General features: G+C 34.5%; 1 protein-coding gene across 1 annotated transcript; it reads left to right on the forward strand.

Annotated features, from left to right (window-relative positions):
- The first annotated feature begins 12074 nt into the window (after nt 1-12074).
- LOC120347801 (uncharacterized) lies at nt 12075-14983 on the forward strand. Its single transcript, XM_078118224.1, has 6 exons — nt 12075-12200; nt 12469-12508; nt 12786-13175; nt 13376-13501; nt 13890-14098; nt 14634-14983. The coding sequence occupies exons 1-6, from the start codon at nt 12159-12161 to the stop codon at nt 14832-14834; spliced, it is 1008 nt and encodes a 335-aa protein (XP_077974350.1). The 5' UTR covers nt 12075-12158; the 3' UTR covers nt 14835-14983.
- Nucleotides 14984-21870: the final 6887 nt, after the last annotated feature.

Consider the following 21870-nt stretch of genomic DNA (forward strand, 5'->3'; position numbering starts at 1 on the left):
CTTAAGACATCTAGCTGAGCCACAAACGGGTATTAGGATTACATACGTGTCACGCTTTTGCGTGCGCTTCGCGAATAACCTTCCACTGTTATGTGGGATATGCATTTAATCAATAATATTTTTGAACATATCTAATTTCACAGAATTGTATCTTTGCTGACCATGAAGCAAAATTTTTACTTTGACTCATTCATATTTCTTGAGTCGATATTTATAATGAAGCATCATTCTGCCTAATATTAGCCTTAATTTATGAGTTATTTATGTATATTAAGTATGAATAATCATTCTAGCTAACTAGATATTTCTAATATTATTTTTATGGGTTGTTTTTCATTAACTTTTTTTCTCAAGTAGGGTTTTAGATAAGTTACTAATGATATGCGAAGACCAAGGGCTGCTGTATGTCGGAAGAACCGGGATTATCGTATTTTTCATTATAGTTTGCACCCCTTATTCTGACGGCGAAATTTAAACTTGAAAATGGGTATGGTACACGTAGAAATATGGTATTTATTTCATTCGAACAGAGCATGCTTATTTGTTATGCATTCTATCTACATATGTGTCAAGTTTTGTAATTAAATTAAACAGAACATTATTTTGATTGTATTTTCTGAAACTTGCAACTGCAACATGACCATTTCCAAAAAACTTTCTTGCCCTTTATATGTAGTCACTGATACATGAGGAGCAACTATTTTTAGAAGAACCCAGATCGCCCCTCAGTTCCCGTCAAAATATATTGAGAACATTAGTGTAGTCAGGAATTTTCAAAGAGTGTTCTGAAATGTCTAATTGCCAAGATCGAGACCGAAACAGGTAGCGGGCGGGTGCCATATATGGTACAGAACAATGCTTTTTCGAACATTCGTGGAGGGGGGGGGGGCAGGTTTGACCCTAAACCCCCTCTACCTACGCCCCTCATTGACTACTTGTGAAACACACTAATGCAAACACTAATGCAATTAGAATATTAGTCATGATTGCACCACAGGAGTTGTGGCTTGATCATGTTTCTGAAATGTTCCATTCTTAGAAGAAAGCAGAGAAGCATTTTAACATCCTGGGATTTATAACAAATGTTGACATTTTTGAAAAATATCTTTCACAGTTTTTTGTTTTGGTTTAATGCCCTCATATCACATTCACAGATTGCTCATTTAACTGTCACCAAAGGAAATTGTTTTTTTTACATGGTAACAAAGCGCTAATTTTATTATATTTTCCTAATTGTGTTATCATTAATGAGAAGTGTTCCCTTTGATCTGGATCTGTGTTCGACTTGCAACATTGCCATATACCCGAAGTGGCGATGAGCTCGGCACTCGCAGTTTTGGGATCCGTATGCTCCTCAGATTTCTTATTTTAGGGGGCGAAGTGTTTCCAATTTAGGGGGGGGGGGGGTAGATATTTTGCTGTTATCGATGACAATGATTTTAACCGTAAAAGATGGGTTATATATTTGACTAACTATCTAACGCTATTTGAATACATATACCCATTCAGGTTAGGAATTAGTGTGTGGTGTACGCTATTTGAATACATATACCCATTCAGGTTAGGAATTAGTGTGTGGTGTCCTAGGAGAATGTTCAAAAATTTGAGGATGAGTGTTCACCCCTAAAGGAGGGAGTGTAGGGAAGGTACTGCTGGGGACGATGCGCAAACACGCAACCTGGCATTTCAATATGCCCTATATGCGGGAGTCCATTCGAATTGCGATTTGAACTATATACCCATCTCTGTTACTAACCTGTTGTCTATATGGCATTCAAGTGGTGATTGAGACCATCTCTACACCCAACTTTTGCTTGTGTTTTTTAATAATGTAGTGTATTTCAGATCAGAGTAAGCAAAATACTTTTCAAACCATTTTTTTCTTTTTGCATTTCTTTCAGTGGCAACAATGTGTAAATTGTTCAAAGCGTAATTTTTATTACTGAAGAGAATAGTCTTAATATTTATGTATCATTATTTTTCGCTTGAAAATTGCAATAAACTACTTGATTTCAATATCTATTCATCTCGTTTTAAGAAGCATCGTTGCCGAGATTGCGTTCGATCTTGAATTTTTTTAGGTTTAGACTGTTAATCGGCGCTCGATGCTTCCAGTCACTTCTTTCTGGTTTTCCTATGACCTTTGCTGCCTTGGTTCGTTTCACATTCCGTGCCTTCGTGGTAATTTTGATAACTCAAACAGCCACAGTCTGTCTCATGTCGCGGACGGCGAAACGACCAAGAGGTGGATACTGCTCTGGCAAGTCGGCACACCTTGGTTGGATCCCCCGAGTAGTATGCGAACCAAGATGGCGGACACCGGAATGTGATATATGCGCTGGTTAGGGTTAGGCCAAAATTATATTCCAATTTTTTTTTCTTTTAGTTCCGTTACGGAGTCTAGTGAAAAAGTCAAGTGACTCCAGTAGTATTTGTCCTGAAATTATGGCCTAACCTGGTACACGTACTACGTTTCGGTGTCCTCCGTCTTGGTCCGCATACTACATAATTATCCATTGGTTTACCTCGCACAGAAGAAGATGTCGGTTGTTAAAATGAGTCTGATTTAAATGATGATGTTTCATGTCAAGCTAATATTGTTAATGATAATTCTAATTTTGTGCCCGGTATGAATTTTTCTAAAATTGAAAGAAAAATAAAACTAAATACGAGATATTACTCTAGTAATTTTGTGAAGTGAATATTGCATTTTGTAGCTTTGCTGATTGATGACAAATTGTCGTAAATGAGATATGAACATTACAATAGACATTGCTATAATATACATTCGTTTTGTTTATGTGTACAAAATTTCAGAAGAAACAATACGTGCCTCGTGCAGTCAAGTTCCAAACAGATCGAGGCGTGTAGTGAGGGAAAAGTGAGGATGTATCGAAAAATAACAATGAATTTTACTATTTATCTTCATAAAGCTATTTTCTGCAAAATAATTTTTCTCTCTCACAGTTATATTGTAGATATTTTATTAAATATTTGTCTACACTTGGTCTGGTCACCATGTATATATTCTAATGCTGTTTCATGATCTAATGCCCAATGGAAAGTTTACAAAATGTTCAATTATTATTGTGGAAAATCGACCCCCGATCGACGCAGGTCGTGCTGTACGGATTGTCAATTGTTTTCAGTCGCGTTCCCGAACCAAATCACGCCACTATTTGCTTCATTTCCCGACAATATACCCAAATCTCGAAAGAAAAAATAGCGACACATGAAACAGTCATCATCAAAACCGCTAAAATATAGGCAAAGATTTGTGAATAAAAGTAGTTATCACTATATGCTGTGGGGAATTCCACCATTTAACAAAATATAACAAAATCACTAGTGGGTATAAAACTGATTGTAAAACTGAGGGCTCAATTTACATTTTTTCATGTTTCGCAGCTTTAACGAAAAAATTAGACGGCGTGGAAGGTAAGGTACATCAGTTGAAAAAGATCATGGAAGAATCAGAGTTGAACTCTGTTCCGCCCTCTGTAATAGGTGTCATGGCAACGACCACGCCCACTGTTGTAGGTGTCGAGAAAACGACCACGGCCCAAGGTATAAATGTCTATGTCTTGTGGAATCTCATGCATTAGATTAGATATTGAAAAGTCCTTTCCAGTCATAATAATCGGTAATACGGCAATTATGTGAAGGTGCTGGAATAGAAAATTTCGAAATATATCCACATTATCATTCAGAATATCAAAACTATAAATCATTCTATAACTTGTGAGATAAACTCACACTTTTTCACACAGGTAAAAAAATCAAGAAGACTTCTTTGTCCTATACTTCAACCGCCCCTGCTACATACCCGTGGTCAACTAAGAAAGCCTTTCTCTCTACCGTGTACCTCCAAACTACAAATGTCGGAAAGAGTACAGGTTGGTCTGGTCTTCTATTTCTCGTTTTCCATTCGGAAAATATTTCTCCCTTGAATATAAGGAATTCTCCAGCATCACAGGTTCAGAACAGGAAAAATGACAATACTTCCAAAAAGTAGATCCTTGTGTACTAGTAATTGTCTTGTCTAGCATCTTGTTTGGAGTGGGCTGTAAATACGAATCACAAAATGTATCTGAGATACTACCGATAGTTTTCACACGTTCTCTCTGAACAAGGCTGTACTAGAGATGAAGGACTATTGGTTTCAATCCTCTCTTTACTTAGAACAAGGCTTTGCACAAACAACTTTATTTCTGAGTGAGTTTGCGTGACCTTTCTTAAATATGACAATGATCAAAACTTCAAGGGACAATCGTAATATTGTAAAAAAAAATACAATTAACAATTATTCGAAATAAAATGAATGAAATTTATTAATTAAAACGTGGAAATAAATATTTTCTTTAATACTAATTTCATGAATATCTGACTTCAAACTGTTTATTTATTTTTCAGAATGAGGCGTTGTCTATAATACGAAATGTTTTCGAGCGATCGTTTATGACGTGCAAAACGTCTCATCAAACGTCGCTGAATCTATTTGCGAAACCAAACATGATAACCTTTATGACGTCACACATTACAACATGGTTCAAGATTATTTACGATCACTGATTCCTGACGAATTGTCATTTATGTTTGCACTGGAATGACTTACAACCACTTGGATGGTTGAGTCTGATTCCTGTTGCTTATGCGACCATACATGAACTCATAATAAAATGTGGCCGGTATTGTTTCTACATTACCATGTGAGATTACCATGTTTTGAGTTTAAACACATGTAGCTTTAGCATGGGAAAGAAGTTTAAATCAGGCCATTTATAACACTTAATACTGCAGAATAATATCAAATTAGAATTCCTTACCTGATTCGTTTGCCAAGTTTGACTCTAACTCCAGTGGAACGCGTCAACTTTACAGCTCTGATACTAAATCAGAAAAGACTAATTTAAACTAATTTAATTTATGTTGTCTATTCCATTCAATTCTTATCTACCAACGGTAATCACTCTGAAGTGTGGCCTAGCAGAATAATCACGTGATGGTGTCACGCTTCATTCAGCTTCTTACTGGAAACCAAATAAATTTGTTTTGCTCTGTCAGATCATATGGCCAGGATTACTGGTTCAACCATATCCAACTATATTCTAAAACTGCCATTCGTTACATTTCTTCAAACATTTGTTATTTCAACAGAACGGTCAGCTGAATTCAACAACGGGACAAGCTATATCTCTGCCAACTGAGGTTTGGTATTCTAATTGTCCGTCTTCCGATGCATCGTGGACAACTGTTGGTATCCGTCTCGATCGAAACCCGAATCACAGCCATCAAGGGGTTTAAATATTCATCCTCACAGTATATATCATGGAGTCATCTGTGAAAATGAATTATAACTCTGTCCATTGAATGATCGATGCACAAACACTGAAGAATTTCTTGAATTTAAAGAGTAATTGGTATTCATCATAGTAGCTTAATAAAACTTCGAATTGCTATTTTCACAGTTGAACAATCTTCTGCTCTTGTATTTCCGAATATTCGTTATGCCGCACACGCAGCTTGATTTACACTCTAACATAATATGTAATTTGTTGGGGTGTAGGTGACTTCTTATCACTTGTATAATTGGACACGTAGTGGACATAACGATTGTTTCAATATTATGTTGTTATTGTTATTTTTCTTCGTCAATATAATTAAAAAATCGCTTTTCTTTTTGAATACTGGACCAATTGCTTTAAAATTTTCAGTGGTTAAAGATAAAAATTTCTCCAGAAGGCTATTACATTTTTTTCGCTATGACGCCATCAAAATTATGTGGCTCTACGTGCCCATATATTTGAGCATAGCTCTCTTGTTTACCGATACTTTTATTTGATGAATGCACAATAACAAAGTTTGCTTAAAAGCATAAGGTATTTCAAATCCTCGCTCTGAACAAGGCTCTTCACAGTCTGTCGCTTATATTTGGGAAACTAAGAATCGTTTGTTTCGGCTCGGCTCGAATTGTGATAAATAGATAACAATCGGTCTATTGGAAGGTTGTATGTTCGCATGACATTTGGAATGAGATTTAAAATTATATTGAAAAGAGACGAGTCGATGTCTCGGTGACCATATTCTCTTATTTACTCCACGCAATCAATTCCACTGAATTCGAAGTGTGTTTAACCCAAGTGATTTAATGCTCACCTATTCAAATTGTCTTTCGGGCATTTCTTTGGATAGGAAAATAAATGAAACTGCATTCATTGTTAGATTTCTAACGAACAAACTTATTTTTATTTTTTAGATGCGTTGAAAAAATGTTTGAATTTATTATTTTAACCCAATTTATATCTGAGTGAATCTAAATAATCTTGAAATGTTGACGATTTGGTTTATTCAAATATATATTTCATGTTCAAGAAATTCCAGTAAATTACAAAAATGTTTGATTCTAAATAACGGCTTCATATCTGTCATATTGATGTTCATATCTCTAAATATTGAAAAATAAAGTCTCAGATATTTGAACATCAGACATTGAACCTTATTTTGATGAGGCTGTGAAATCGAAGAAAATTCACAATCGACTCTGAAAAAATCTAATTTTGATAATGGAACCGTTGGTAAATGCAAATTTTCTTCAATAAACCGTTACGAACGCTCAGTAATATAATTCTTTTTCAATTTATAAGGAAGTTTTGACTTATTTTGAAAACATTGAAAATCAACAATTCTGACAAATTCAAAATTACCACTCTTGTGAAAACTTGCTCGACTCCGATTTCAAAGACCTGTATTTTGTGAAAGTTTGTCATTTTGCTACGAATCATTTTATGCATAATAGATTCATTTAGACAACTGGATATCAAAACTACCATAAAACAAAAAAGTACAGGATAATTTTGATATAAACGTAATTGGCCGGAATGGATTGATATTACTTTTCTTGTTGTTTCGCAGAATTTATTTTGTTTTTGCTATTTTAATTTTTTTACCGACGAATACCTGTTCAGAAAGTCGTATCTCGATAAAAAGCACTTCGAGTAAAAGCAGTGTAATTGTTGTTAATTGTCCTTGATATATTTATCACATAGCTTTCACAACTATTTCCGATAAGTACAACAGTCCATATTGTTGATGTTTTAAGCCTGATCACTTCTTATTTTCATCGCCAGGTCGTTATATTTCGATGGATATATTTCTTCCAGATTGAATAAGCTCATTAATTAGAAAACTTTTTGCTGAAAAATCTTTTACAAATATAAGTTTGTTTTACCAAGTTTTTGGGTCCGAGTTTTAATTTGTACTTGAGATTTAAATGTGACATATTTTTCGATTTTCATATTCATTTCATAAAATTTTATTACGACCTGAAGGAAATATTGGGAACTCAAATTTGTCAGAAAGTTACCAATGTTAAAACGAGAATATCGGTCAGAGACCGAAGACTTATCGATCAAAAGTTAGGGGATCCCCCAAAACAGCGCTCTTACTCCATAGTGACACCTTGTGTCCCATCACTAATTAATTAATACCTCGCTAGTTATACGACATAATTTGCCCAAAATCAATAGGCTTTTGGTCCGAGATAAGATGAATGCACATGCAAAATCTGGAGCAGATTCGATCTTGCTTTCGTGAGATATCGCGTGCATCTAACAGACATACATACAGACAGACAAATATCTATCAACATACTTACCGATTAAAATCGATAAGTAACAAATTAAAGCATTGTCTTCTCTTCAAAATAAATTTTAATATTTCGTATGAACCTCCGTCCCCTCAAAACATAGCAAAAATGTCAGTTCTTTCGTTTTTCAACTTATTGTGTATGAATTAGTGCGATAAAGAACTTTTCCATCAACTTTGCTGTAATATTTTATTTTTTAGATGTGTTTCTGAATCTTTCGATGAAACAAATTATTTTTTACAAACAGACTTGAAAATTGAAATTCATGAAAACATTTTCAGTTCAGAAATGTTATTTGCCATTTTGTGTGAATAAAATAGTCTCGCAAAACGTTATCGATGTATTTTTGAATTGATAAAGACCAAATTTATCTCTCTGAAAACTAGGAAATTAATTTAATCGGAGAAGTATAATTTAAAAACAGTCCTATCCAAGTCGAGTAAATACAAACTTTTCTATGAGTAATCATCGAGCATGTCGCATTGTATTATAGAAATATAGAATATGATTTATATAAATTTATCCCAGGGAAAAGGAAGTTATTTGTTTAATGAATGTCGATGTTTTTCCAAATCCTTGTTCAGAGAGCTAACAAGGTGCTGAGGCGGGAGTGCTGACAGTATCGGTAACCGTTTTTTGACTACGACTCCGCCTAAACATGTCATCGAGAAGTTGACTTAGAAACGCGATACACATTGCAATCAAGCAATAATATGAAGCACTGGGTCAAGAAAATGATGATAATATTCGATAACTAAGCACTGAAATATAGCACAAAATATGCTGAAGCATCAGAATGTTATTCAACATCACGAACATGCAGTAATAAACTCTTGAATCTCCACTAACGATTGAACTTCTTGTCTACTTAGTGGTGATAATTTAAATACAAATTGCTGTATTACATCATGTCTGACAATTTTCTTTTTAATGAACTGATGATTTATTATTTCGTGATACAAATGATTGGATGTTCAACTAATATTTGCTACAAATCAACTATAACACGAATCAAAAAGGAACTAAATGATGGTGCTATCGTAGTTAATATGAATACTCTATCGAAAGATTACAGTTTATCATTGTACGTTACGTTATGTGAAGTTATATCCTAAATTTCTACCACAGTGAATCAATTCATTAAAACACGAAAAATAGTTCACAAAGCCTATTTATGAATTATTATGGTTTTAGCCAGGGCAATGTTTTGCAATCTTTGCGTCGCGAAGTGGGTTGCTTGCCAAACAGTTATTGATTTTATTTTTAATACATTTAATATGAAATATTTTTTGACTGAAGCTTATGTCAAATATCGCAACGTAAGAGTAGCAGCGCTGTGATAAATCGAATGGCGATTTATCAATGACTTGAATCGACTCGAGTTAGCTGAATTAAATAACTCGGACGCAACTAACCACCGATGAGACTCGGTATATTGATTGATTGGACTGGATGTTCGCAGATTTTCGCTAGGACTGTAAAGTGCTTCCTCCGGGTATCCTTCCCGCCTGGCTTCTTCCCATCGGCCAACTAGTTATGATGCCCAAATCGAATCAAATATCCAAATTGATTTAAAATTGATTATATTGGAAATTTTGAATCCGAAATTTAGGGGAAATAATTTTGAATGAAATTTCTAGCAGAAATGAAAAACCTGCGTGCTCCTTATTCTCGAATCACTATGTTTTTATGAGTCTGTATGTGTATTATAATAGTTTTAAGAGAACTGTAGAAAGTACTTTGATTAAAATTGTTATCATAGTAAGGGCCCAAAGCGTTATATGTCCTTGAATAGCGGTATTTTGTCGCATTGTTATAAGTGCTGTTTCGGTTACAGGGAAATCTACAAAGTGCTTTGGTTGATTTCGTAAATAGGTCCTTGACTGAAATATTTAGTGTTAAGTTTTTTTTATGATTTTATATCGACGGCATACAAAATAGCACTAAAAACCCACGTTACATAACACAACAATATTCACTGATATTTCTGATTCAACTGTGAGTAATCGACATAAATAACCATTTAACCTGTTCAATTTTTTGTTAAAATTTTTTGACCTGTTTGATTTCGGGAAATGAGGGTTTGAAAATTTGCCGTTTTAAACTTGCATAACCCCGGCATCAGATTTTGCAAATTTTAACCCTTGCAAACGGTTTAAAACCAAACATTACCGCTACACCGAAAGGCTTGAAAACCACTGATATTAACATTCAAGACATAGACTGAATTGTATTGTTTGCCTTCTACCAGTTGAACATGTTTTAGTATAATAGAAAACAAAATCTTTGGAAACGTTGGCTAAAGCTAACAGCAGTTGTGCATGTTTCACTAGAAACAGTGATTTCCGCACACCCTTTAATAAGTGGGGGAGAAATATCTAAATCATACTATTTTTATAAGTCTGTATGTGTAATATGTCAGTTTTAAATGAACTGTAGAAAGTACTTTAATAAAAATTGTCATCAGAGCCAGGGCTCAAAGTGTTATATATATATCTCCCTGAATCGCGGTATCTTGTTGCATTACCATGTGTGTTGTCTCAGTTTTAAAAAAAGCTGGTTTAGGGTCCCATCATAATCTGGTCTTTGACTGATATATTCAGGGTTAAATTTGCTTTACAAGATGTTAAATAATCGGCAAACAAATAGATATTAATCAATATAAAATATTTTAATTTGTTCAACTTGTTTAACCTGTTGGGTTTCAGGAAATATTCGTTTGACACTTTCGCCGTTTTAAACCAGCATGACCCTAGCATCATATTTTGCACATCCTAACCCTTGCAAACGATTTAAACCAAACATTACCGCTACACCAAAATGCTTGAAAACTACTGATATTAACACCTAAGACATAGACTGAGTTGTATTGTTTGCCCCCTACCAGTTGAGCAAGTTTAAGTTTAATAGAAAACAAAATCTTTGGAAACGCAGCATTTGTGCATGTATCAGCAGAAACCGCGATTTCTGCACACCCTTCTATAAGTGGTGGAGAAATATCTAAATCACGATATTTTTATAATTCTGTATGTGTAATATCTCAGTTTTAAGACCATCGTAATCTGGTCTTTGACTAATATATTCAGGGATAAATTTGCTTTTCATAATGTTATATAAACGGCAAACCAAATAGATATTAATCAATATAAAAATATTTTAATTTGTTCAACTTGTATAACCTGTTGGGTTTCAGGAAATAATCGTTTGACATTTCCGCCGTTTTAAACTAGCATAACCCCGGCATCATATTTTGCACATTCTAATAATTGGCAATAATTTCAATTAAATATTACTTCCGCGGGTGCGGTGGTGACGTCGTCTTAATCGTTTCATAAAGAAAGAGCAGCGTTTACCAAATTCTCTTTTTATGACGCAACTGGTATCCTAAAATTTGAAAGAGAGAAACCAATTTCTCTTTCTGCTCCAGAGTTCTGCGTGAGTGTGCATAGGATATATTCCGATGCAAATAGATTGAAGCTTCATTCTAACTTTCGCTGTTCTGGAGTCGACTTCATTTGACGAAATTTATGGATTCGAAATGAAGATTCTGATTCAACACGTTCTTATTATGTTTATCGGGGCATTTCAAATGATAAGAGGTCTGTATTACCGGGCATGTTCTGTTCTGTGCTCCTCTGTGCTTATAGAGGAGGCAAGTATGACGGTTTAATTTGGTGCTCCAGAAGTATACATACCAAGGTGTCGCACAACCTGAATCCGAACAGGCCTACACGTACTATTTTAAGGCTGTGCGCCATCTTGGTGCGCATACTTCAGGAGGAATTTAATGGCAAACCTCGATCCCTTCTTAAAGGTTGGATTGGGTACGAAGAAAATTCTACTTCGTTGCACTCTAAAAGCGGAGACTGTCCCTGATGAAAAAAATAAATGATTATTGTTCGTATTTAATGCGTTGTCACAGCTGGACCGTAGAGCATGCTAACTCGCCGTTTCTTTGTCATAATATACATATATATATATATATATTCGATGACAGGATAGCCTCATACAGAAAGTTTTAGTTTTTGAACCTAAACTTTTGAAATCGTGTTATCCATTCGAATCGTTACGTTCAGAACAGAAAATTTGATCATAGATTAGCGGGCGTGGTGGTTCATTGGTCAAGCGTTGGATTCGGATATTTTGGCATCATGCGGTAGAAAGTCAGGTACATTTTTATACCAACCTCCTTACCAGAGGTGTTGTAAACTGAATATTCAGCGATCGTCCACACAGAGTCTTGTTCGACTAGGAAGGCGTATAAAAAAAAAATCACAGTTAGATGACAAATTAACTACACAATTACTCAGAACTATGTGATCCCGGACAAAAGACCCAAAGCATCAAATTATGTGGAAATGATTCTCAAAATTGAATCTGGGTATCGATCAGATCTAATTAGACCATGCTTGCAGTAACGCTAAATATTATTAGGTTGCCTCATTTTATAAGGAATAATTCGAGAGATTTCTAATTTTAATTTCCCCCGACAGGTGAGAAATGCTGGACGCCTATGGTTTGCGACGGGAAGCCTACTTGGAAAGATATTAATACGGTGAGATCTTCTGTGAAGTAATTTTATATAGAATATTAAATTTTGTATTTTTATATTTTACTATTATTTACAAAATTTAAACTGTTTGTTTGAAATTTGAAAACAAAAAAAAATTCTACGTTCTAGCGATTTCTTCCAGCAATAAGTTCCGGAGGTTTGAGACTTTTTTAATTGATACCTCTTCTCAGATTTTACGTTTCCACTTACTTTAGCAATGTTCAGCATTCATGCCCATATATTCAAAGATTTCTTTCTTGTTCTATTTCAGGAAGGACAGTGCACAAAAGAAGAAGAGAAGGCTTTGGAAGGTTCGTGTCCACAATATAATTTCCTTCGACATAAATTTGCTTTTTTTTCATATTTTTCAAACGGTATGATAACAAACACGCCCTCAAACAATGGTTTTAAATAAAATGTATGATTTTTTTTATTTTTAATGATCACATCATGTCGTGTAGTTTAGCAATACCAACTCCTATTCCAATTTTAACCAGAAAGAGAGCGATACATATATTCTGACAATAAATTCACTGAAAAGTAATTATAAAACTGAGGGCTCAATTTAATTTCTTTCATGTTTCGCAGCTTTAACAAAAAAATTAGACGGAGTGGAAAGTAAAGTACACCAATTGAAAAAGATGATGGAAGAACCAGAGCCGGACTCTGTGCCGCCCTCTGTTGTAGGTGTCAAGGAAACGACCACGCCTTCTTTTGTAGGTGTCGAAGAAACGACCACATCCTCTGTCGTAGATGTCAAAGAAACGACCACGCCCTCTGTTGTAGGTGTCAAGGAAACGACAACGCCTTCTGTTGTAGGCGCTGAAGAAACGACCACGCCCTCTGTTGTAGGTGTCAAGGAAACGACCACGCCCTCTGTTGTAGGTGTCAAGGAAACGACCACGCCCTCTGTTGTAGGTGTCAAGGAAACGACCACGTCCTCTGTTGTAGATGTTAAGAAAACGACCACGGCCCAAGGTATAAATGTCTATGTCTTGTGGAATCTCATTCCTTAGAATAGATATTGAAAACTAATTTCCAGTCATAGAAATCGGTAATACGGCAATTATGCGAAGACGCTAAAATAGAAAAATTTGAAATATACCCCCATTATCATTAGGTATCTAAAACTATAAATCATTCTATAACTTGTGAGATAAACTCACTTTTTCACACAGGTAACAAAGTCAAGAAAACTTCTTTGTCCTATACTTCAACCGCCCCTGCTACATACCCGTGGTCAACTAAGGAAACCTTTCTCTCTACTGTGTACCTCCAAACTACAAATGTCGGACAGAGTACAGGTTGGTCTGGCATTCTATTTCTCGTTTTTTATTTGAAACCATAATTAACTCAATTAACCTGACCATAATTAACCTCAAGTCCCACCTGTCTGTATTATCTAATTCTAGCGCACATCTCACTGTTATATTTTTTTAGCTTTAATAGCTCAGTGGTTGACCGTAATTTCCTCAGAGAAACGTTTACTTTATTTCTGAGTGAGTAGCGATACCTTCCTTGAATTATCGAAACTTCTAAAGGGACACTCGTATTATTTATTGTAAAAAACTACAAAAGACAATTATCCGGAAGAAAATGAATGAAATTTATTAATTAAAACGTAAAAATAAATGATCTCCTTAATAATAGTTTCATAAATATCCGACTTCAAACTGTTATTTTATTTTTCAGAATGTGGCGTTGTCTATAATTTGAAATGTTTTCGAGTTTATAACGTGCATAACGTCTCATTAAGCGTCGCTGAATCTATTTGCGAAAACAAACTTGCTAACATTTATGGCGTCACACACTACAACATGGTTCGAGATTATTTACGATCAATGATTCTTGATGAATTGTCATATATTTATGTTCGTACTGGAATGACTTACAACCACTTGGTAAGTCGAGTCTGATTCATGTTGCTTATGCGGCCATACGTGAACTCATAATAAAATGTGGCCGATATTGTTTCTGTATTACCATGTGTTATTACATTTTATCTTGAGGTTAAACCCATATAGCCTTAGCATGGGAGAGAAGTTTAAATCAGGAAATTTATAACACTGACTACTGCAGGATGCTATCAAATTAAAATTCCTTACCGGATTCGTTTTCCAAATTTGACTCCAACTCCAGTGGAACGCTTCAACTTTACGACTCTGATACTAAATCAGAAAAGACTAATTCAAACTAATTTGATTTTATGTGTCTATTCCATTAAATTGTCATCCACCAACGGTAATCACTGAAGTGTGACTGAGCAGAATAATCACGTGATGGTGTCACGCTTCAATCAGTTTCTCCCTGCAGACCAAATAAGTTTGTTTTGCTCTGTCAGATCATATGGCAAGGATTACTGGTTCAACCATATCCAACTATATTCTAAAACTGCCATTTGTCACATTTCTCAAAACATATTTTGTATTTCAACAGAACGGTAAGCTGAATTCAACAACGGGCCAAACTATATCTCTGCCAACTGAGGTTTGGTATCCTAATTATCCGTCTTCCTATGCATCGGACACAACTGTTATTATCCGTGTCGATCGAAACCCGACAAACAGTCATCAAGGGATTTTAAATGTTCATCCTTACAGTGTATCTCATGGAGCCATCTGTGAAAATGAATTATAACTCTGTCCATTGGAAGGTCGATATAAAAAACTGTGAAATTTAAGAGTGATTGGTATTCACCTCAGTAGCTTAACTAAATTTACTATTTAGGCTTTTGTATACTAGAATATTCATTATCCACACATACAGCCTAACTTACTATTTCCACGGCCCATAGCTGAACGAGCATATGGAGTAAATATATTTTGCATGTGGTATATTACCCTCGTATGGGATACAGTTGGGGTGTAGGGTGACGACGTAAAAAAATTGTTTACGCATTTATTTTAATATTTCTACCAAACAAACTATTTTTTATGTTTTAGATGTGTCCAAGAAATGTTTGAATTTATTAATATAACTCAATTTATTCTGAGTGAATGTAAATAATCTTGAAAGGTTTTCGATTAGATTTTTTCAAATATATATTTCATGTTTAGGAAATTTCACTAAATTACAAAAATGATTGATACTTTATAAATAACGGCTTCATATCTGTAACCTCTAAATATTTGATAATAAAGAAATACAACTAACATTATTTTATAATATAAAAAATTATAAAAAGACATCGTCTTCGAATAATTGGCATTGAACTTCATTTTGTCAATGCTGTGAAATCGGATAAAATACACAATCGACTCTAAAAAAAACTAATTTCGATAATGAAACCTTTGGTAAATGCAAACTTTCCTCAATAGAAAGATAAGAACGCCCAGTTAAATAATCCTTTTGAATTTATGGTGAAGTTTTGACTTATCTTGAAAGCATAGAAAATGTACAATTCTGACAAAATTCATATCTTGAACTCGCGCTCTAGTGGGAACTTGCTCAACTCCGATTTCACAGCCCTTCATTTCATGGATTTTTTCATTTTACGATGAATCGCTTTATGCAAATTAGATTCATTTAGAAAAATTGAAATCAAATTTACCATAAATTAAAAGTACCGAATAATTTTGATATAAACTTAATTGGTCGGAATGAGTTTATTTTATTTTTGCTATTTTAACTTTTTTTTACCGACGAATGCCTTTCCAGAAGGTCGTTTCTCGATTAAAAGCACTTTAAGTAAAACCTGTTGTTGTTAATTGTTCTTGACTAAAATATTTGAACAATTATTTCAACAAGTCCAAGAGATCCTATTGTCGATGTTTAAAGCCATCATACCTTTTTACATCAATTGCTAGGTCCATATATTTCCCTCAGATAAATTAATATCATAAATTAGAAGAATGTTTGCTGAGAAATTTTTGTCAGAGATCAGATTTTTGGCTCCGCGTTTTCAAGTTGTATTTGACATTTTTTTCGACATCTTTTTCGATTCTCATTAAATTGAGCTTTCGTTGTAGCCTGAAGAAAATATAAGGAACTCAAGTTTGTCAGAAGGTTATCAAAATAGGGTAGTTATATTTCTTGTAGTATTCATAATGCTCAGCACGATGCGCCACACTGACAAGCTATATATGAGCGAAAGAGTGTATGCACTTCATCAAAAGTCGTTTTATTTTCATTGTTTTATATTCATTTATATATATTTTTTTGTCCAGTTATTAAATATGCTTTGGTGTGTGGAGTCTGAGCCTTAATTGCGCTGATAGTCATATCTTGTTGCTCGACTCCAACCACCGCTGCATACGTTAACTCTGCTGCTGTTTGCAGCGTCTTTCTTTTTGCTTTTGCTGTCACGGCACTTCATTTTATGATTTGATATTATCTGCTTTAATCGAGTGTTTTACACAGTATAATAAAGTTTTTTCTCCGTTTGCATCGTGAACTCGAATCTATTTGTGTGGCTTTGCAGCAGTATCTTTTGAACTCACCAGTGGCGAGCTCATACTTCGGTGAAGACGCAACGCAGCAATTTGTCAACACAGTTTGATCCAATGAGCTAGTGTCACGCCCTCTTTTTATAAATAATTTTTTATTTTTATTTATTTTTTTTTCAATTTTTCAATTAATTAATTTTCATCACATTTCCATTCTGTATCAGCATTTGTACGTAAAATTTTAATGTTCAGGTAGTTTAAATGTTTTGTAGTAGAGGGGAAAATTTGGTGTCTTATTTATCACTAGAGTGAACTGAAAACAGGTACGGGTACAACTTAGAGGAAGAATGGTGCAAACTGGATATGCGGGAGTGGCAATGACTCAGTCGTAAGAGCCCAGTCAGTAGAGCTGGTTCGAAATCACAGTGGCTTTAGCTCTTGTTCGGAGGGACGAAAACTGAAAACCTAATAAAACGCGTGTGGTGATATTTGTTTACTTTAGGTTAATTTAATGCAGTGCTTGAATAAGAGATGTCCAATTTGAATTAAATATTAAAATCCTCTCCATGTGTACCTTTGATATCTATTATGCAGTAATCTAATTCTAACTTGTATTTGTTACGGGTTTTAAGCAATATATAATTTTTACAAGTATTATGTCCTAGTTTTGTGCCGGCTTAGAACGGATTAGGGCATTTACAGGTTAACGTACTCTCTAGCTACTAAATTTCCTACCTACGAAGGGGCTTCCAGAACAAATTAATGTCGTAGGTAAAGTTTCAACTGTAGTTGCAAAGATAAAAATTGGTTCCTTTTTGTTATTGATCTTACGACATTGTTGGGGTCCTTGTGGAAATGTTGAGTTGAAACGCATAAATTTCTAAATTTCTAGTTTTGCTAATATGACAGTAGCACTCAGGTACTGGTATTGGCTTTGCGACGCAAAGAGATTGCAATTGCAAAAACTTGTTTCGCGGGCATATTATTCCAAATTGGCACTTCTCAACATTGTAGTCCAATCATTAAAGGTACATTCACCACAAGTTATGAAGAATGTAATCCCTCTCACACTTTCAGAGTATTGTGGGAAAGATGACATTTTCCTACGTACGAGCAGTCAAGGAAAACAGTCAGTCTCATACTTATTATAAAATATTAAGATTTCAACACCACAATCAGAAGGGATAAATAAATAAACACGATTACTAAACGCGTTTAGGTAGTTGAAGACGCTTACGAAGAATGCGCGCGGAATATAGTAGGGTTTACATATTTATTCCGGGGGAGAGAAAAGCCGGTAGGACGGCTCAATCATATGGCAAACCACGTACTTTCGTCTGATTATCATTCAATGTTGGGTATGGGATTAGTTAGCAAGTTATTTTGTTTTCGAATGATGCAAGCGAAATACTGACTTGAATACAATTATTGTCAGAAGAATGAAAAAGTTGTTTCTATAGTAATATATCCATATTAATGATGACGTTGTGGTAGAGTCTTATACCTTAGCGGTTTGTTCAAAACTGTGCACCATGATCAAAACTTAGTATTCTACTAATGAATGATATTGTATGGAATAACGCTTTCAAGTTTTCATCTTCGTGACTGTATATTACAAACTTTATTCTACTTTTATTACATTATAATAATTGTCTGAGATAAATCTGCCCATAATTACATGCTCAGTATAACTCAATATATTTTTGTTTCATTCGAAATTGTATTTTGCTAACAATAATTCAGCCAACACTAACGTTTTTATTTATTCCAGATCATCTCCCATACATAGTGGATAGATTGTAAAGCACCCGGTAATGTTAAACTTTCGAATTTTTTGAAATAATCAATTTTTTAAATACAGTTTTGTGTTGAAGCACGTGCGTGCACCTTCATTAAAATTATAAGAAATTCTCCATTGGGGATTTGCTCATGTAACGTTTTTCACAATTGATAAATTTTATACGGTTTTTCACCAATAAGTTCCTATATCTTCGAATGTAGAGTTTGTTATAATAACCACAAATTCGATATCGTGTGCCCATTTTTTATGAAATGTTTCCGCATTTTTCACCACAAGTGTATAGCTCTTACCTAGAGGAAATTTGATTAGCGATTTTCTATATTTCGCTCGTACTTCAGTGTCACCAGTTTCCTTGTAATAATATCCGCATCCGATTTTCAGGGTCATATTTAACGTTCACGACCTCGGTTGCTCTTTTACGCGAGGCTCAATAGGAATGAATATTAAACATAGTCAATATTAAAAAGCCAATATTTGGGTTAAGTATGGACTTAGTGACATACCTCGACAATGATTTTGTTTTATGCTTTAAAAATGACCATGTAATCTACCACATAACTGCAAAATGGATTTAAATTTTATGCAAGTACTTGAAGAACTTGCAAGTTTCATTTTTGGTGTGGTTTTATTTCAAATTGGAACGCAGTCGTACACGGTGAAAAATCTTTTTAAAAATAAAATTTCAACTTTTTATTTTATTGAAAAATTCGTTGATAGCACTACTTTATGGTGTCAAGTCTTAAATTTTCTTAAATGCCCGCCTGAACGAGATGTACGTTACTAGCTGATGCCTGCCAACTGTCAACTTACTATTTTGCTCGGTTCCTTTGATTGTAAATGCTAAAGCTTGTACGCAAGTTTACTCCTGCCAAGTCTATCACGCCAAGCAGGGTAGACATCGTTTTTATCACAAAAGAGAAGATAGAGCGCGACGCTGGACCAAATTCAATTCGGAAAATAAACAAGTAACTGACAATGAGACTATTATTTTAATTAGCCCGAATAGATTAATACAAACAAGTAAAATTATCACAAGTTAAAGAAAATCTTCAAAAACTAAATTACTGTTCAACATATTTGTTTGGTGTAGCAATTGTTCAAAACATATCACTCCCCAGTACAGGCAATGCAACAAATAATGCAATGAATGATCCTGTAGTTTATATTATTTACCTCATATTCAATTGTAATTAAATACGTTTTGGATTTGGGCATAAAAACTTTTGACCATTTTATAATATTTGTGTTTCAGGTTGAATATCATTTTTCCAATGATACCAAAGTTGATAAAAACGTAACTGGATTATTCAAAACATGTATACTGGGTGACTCAAAAGTAGTTATACAGTTATTAAACTATTTTACTGTTTAATCATTTTAATAACTCTATACCTACTTTCGGGCCACCCTGTATATCATATTCAGTAGAAGCAATGCAACAAACTAATGCAATGAATTATCTTGTGATTTATACTAATTACCGCTTATCCAATTGTAATTTAATGTTTTATTTTTGGCAAAAAAGTTTGTTATATTTCAATTGATTACTAATTGTACAGAGTTTTTAAGTAACCGCTTTATGTTCACTAACTAACACTGCTTCAACTTAGTTTCATTCCACAGGTCTAATTTTCATTTAGACAAACCTAATTGAGTAGAACTGGTCCTTTGATTTTTCCCACGACACCCATTTTATTGCCGGAACGTTTCTACCAACTACTTCATCAACGACATACGGTCCAGTCAAATGACAGTAATAGCATTTACAAAACCACCATCCTCCCTTGTAAATTTCAGCGCAGTTGTATGAATCTTCATCATGATCTTTAGCTGAAAACGGTTTTTGATCGTGGTAACTGAACATATCTCCTTCATCTCCTGAGTATTTTCCAATTGTGATCTTGTAGTTTTCAGATGATGAGGCAATCTGAAATTTCCTAAAAAAAATGATATCTGATTAGGAATGGAGAAGCTTAAGAGAAAGGCATTGTTTCAATGTGCCATCAACATATTCAAATAAACCGGAATATATTAAATATAATTATTTTGAATCAAAACGAAAGTGAAATAAAACGCTATTTTCATAATTGATTGTTTCTAATTATTAGTCTGTGAAACATCGACTAAAATATCTTTGAAAAACCGATCACGATTTAGAATTTTCTGAAAAATTAATATAATTGTCTGAATGAATATACCAGCGGAATACCGGGCGCTTATATTTATTCAATATAAAGCATTAATTCAATCATATTTAGCGAAACTCTTCTCTCCGTTGAAGTTTTCCACATCGATTCGAAGTTCATACGTTTGACTCGATGTAAGATGATTCAACTTGTCCAAACCTAGACCAAAGTTTGATTTATGAAAAAATATCAAATTTAAGTCCTAGACGACATTAGGAGTTTTCAAGCTTGCGATGCTTAGGTGGATAATAATACCACACCAATTCATCTCTCTGGAAAGTGAGTGGTTTAACACCCAGATCAAAATTTCGCTTTGTCTGGTTGCAGCAGCATTTAGATGTTGCCTAGCATGAAGAAAAGCTTTTTCGGTTGCACAGGAAAACCATTCGACAACCTCAGTGTAACAAGGATGAGTAGATGACTCTGGTCTGCCAAACATAACATCAACAGGCATCTCGATTTCTCGTCCAAGCATTAACTTGTTCGGTGAATATCCTGTACTATCATGTACAGTGGATCGATATGCCATGCAAAGATATGGGAGATGGTCGTCCCAATCATTTCGATTCTCATTTACAAAAGCTTTCAACATCTGCTGTATGGTCCTGTTGAAACGTTCAACTTGTCCATCTGAACGAGGATGATATGGAGTTGTTAGAGTCTTTTGGATCCCATACAATTGACACATTTCTGAAAATAATTTTTATTCAAAGTACCCCAAATCTCGAAAAGAATTAAGTAACCAATGCATCAGCAGTGGTGTCAGCTCGCTGATTTGGTAAAGCAAAACATTCCACCCATTTGGAGAAATAGTCCGACAAAACCAAAATGTGTTCATTTCCATTTTCAGGCAATGGTGCAAGAAAATCAATGGCAATCCTTTTCATAGGAGCTCCAGATATAAGTTGTTTTAAATCTCCCTGTCTTCTTCCATAAAGCATCTTGGCCGAAGCACAAGACTTGCAAAATTTGCACCATTTGAGAATGTCCCTTTTGAAACCAGGCCAATAAAATCTGCGCCTTATACTCTTGAAAGTTCGATTGGCACCAAAATGACCTGCAGTGCGCAAATAATGGAGCTTATGGGACAAGTCCTGCCTCAAATTTAATGGAACAATCAATTGGATATGCGATTCCTCAGATTTACAATCAGGAATCCATCGGCGATAGAGAAGTCCATTATCTACAAAAATCAAGTCCCACTGCGACATTAAACGTTTGGTCACTGTTGATTCAGGCATGTATTATTGAAAATCAGGTTTCTGAGCAGTAAGTTGTTTCCATTTCAAAACAGCAGAAAT

Source organism: Styela clava, chromosome 11, assembly GCF_964204865.1.
Source record: "Styela clava chromosome 11, kaStyClav1.hap1.2, whole genome shotgun sequence".
NCBI classification, from domain to species: domain Eukaryota; kingdom Metazoa; phylum Chordata; class Ascidiacea; order Stolidobranchia; family Styelidae; genus Styela; species Styela clava.

Excerpts from the sequence above, each read along its gene's own strand:
- LOC120347801 (XM_078118224.1), top strand. The coding sequence starts at position 12,159 with ATGGTTTGCGACGGGAAGCCTACTTGGAAAGATATTAATACG. Across the intron at positions 12,509-12,785 it reads AGAAGAGAAGGCTTTGGAAG|CTTTAACAAAAAAATTAGAC; the intron begins GTTCGTGTCCAC and ends CATGTTTCGCAG. Across the intron at positions 13,502-13,889 it reads AAATGTCGGACAGAGTACAG|AATGTGGCGTTGTCTATAAT; the intron begins GTTGGTCTGGCA and ends TTTATTTTTCAG.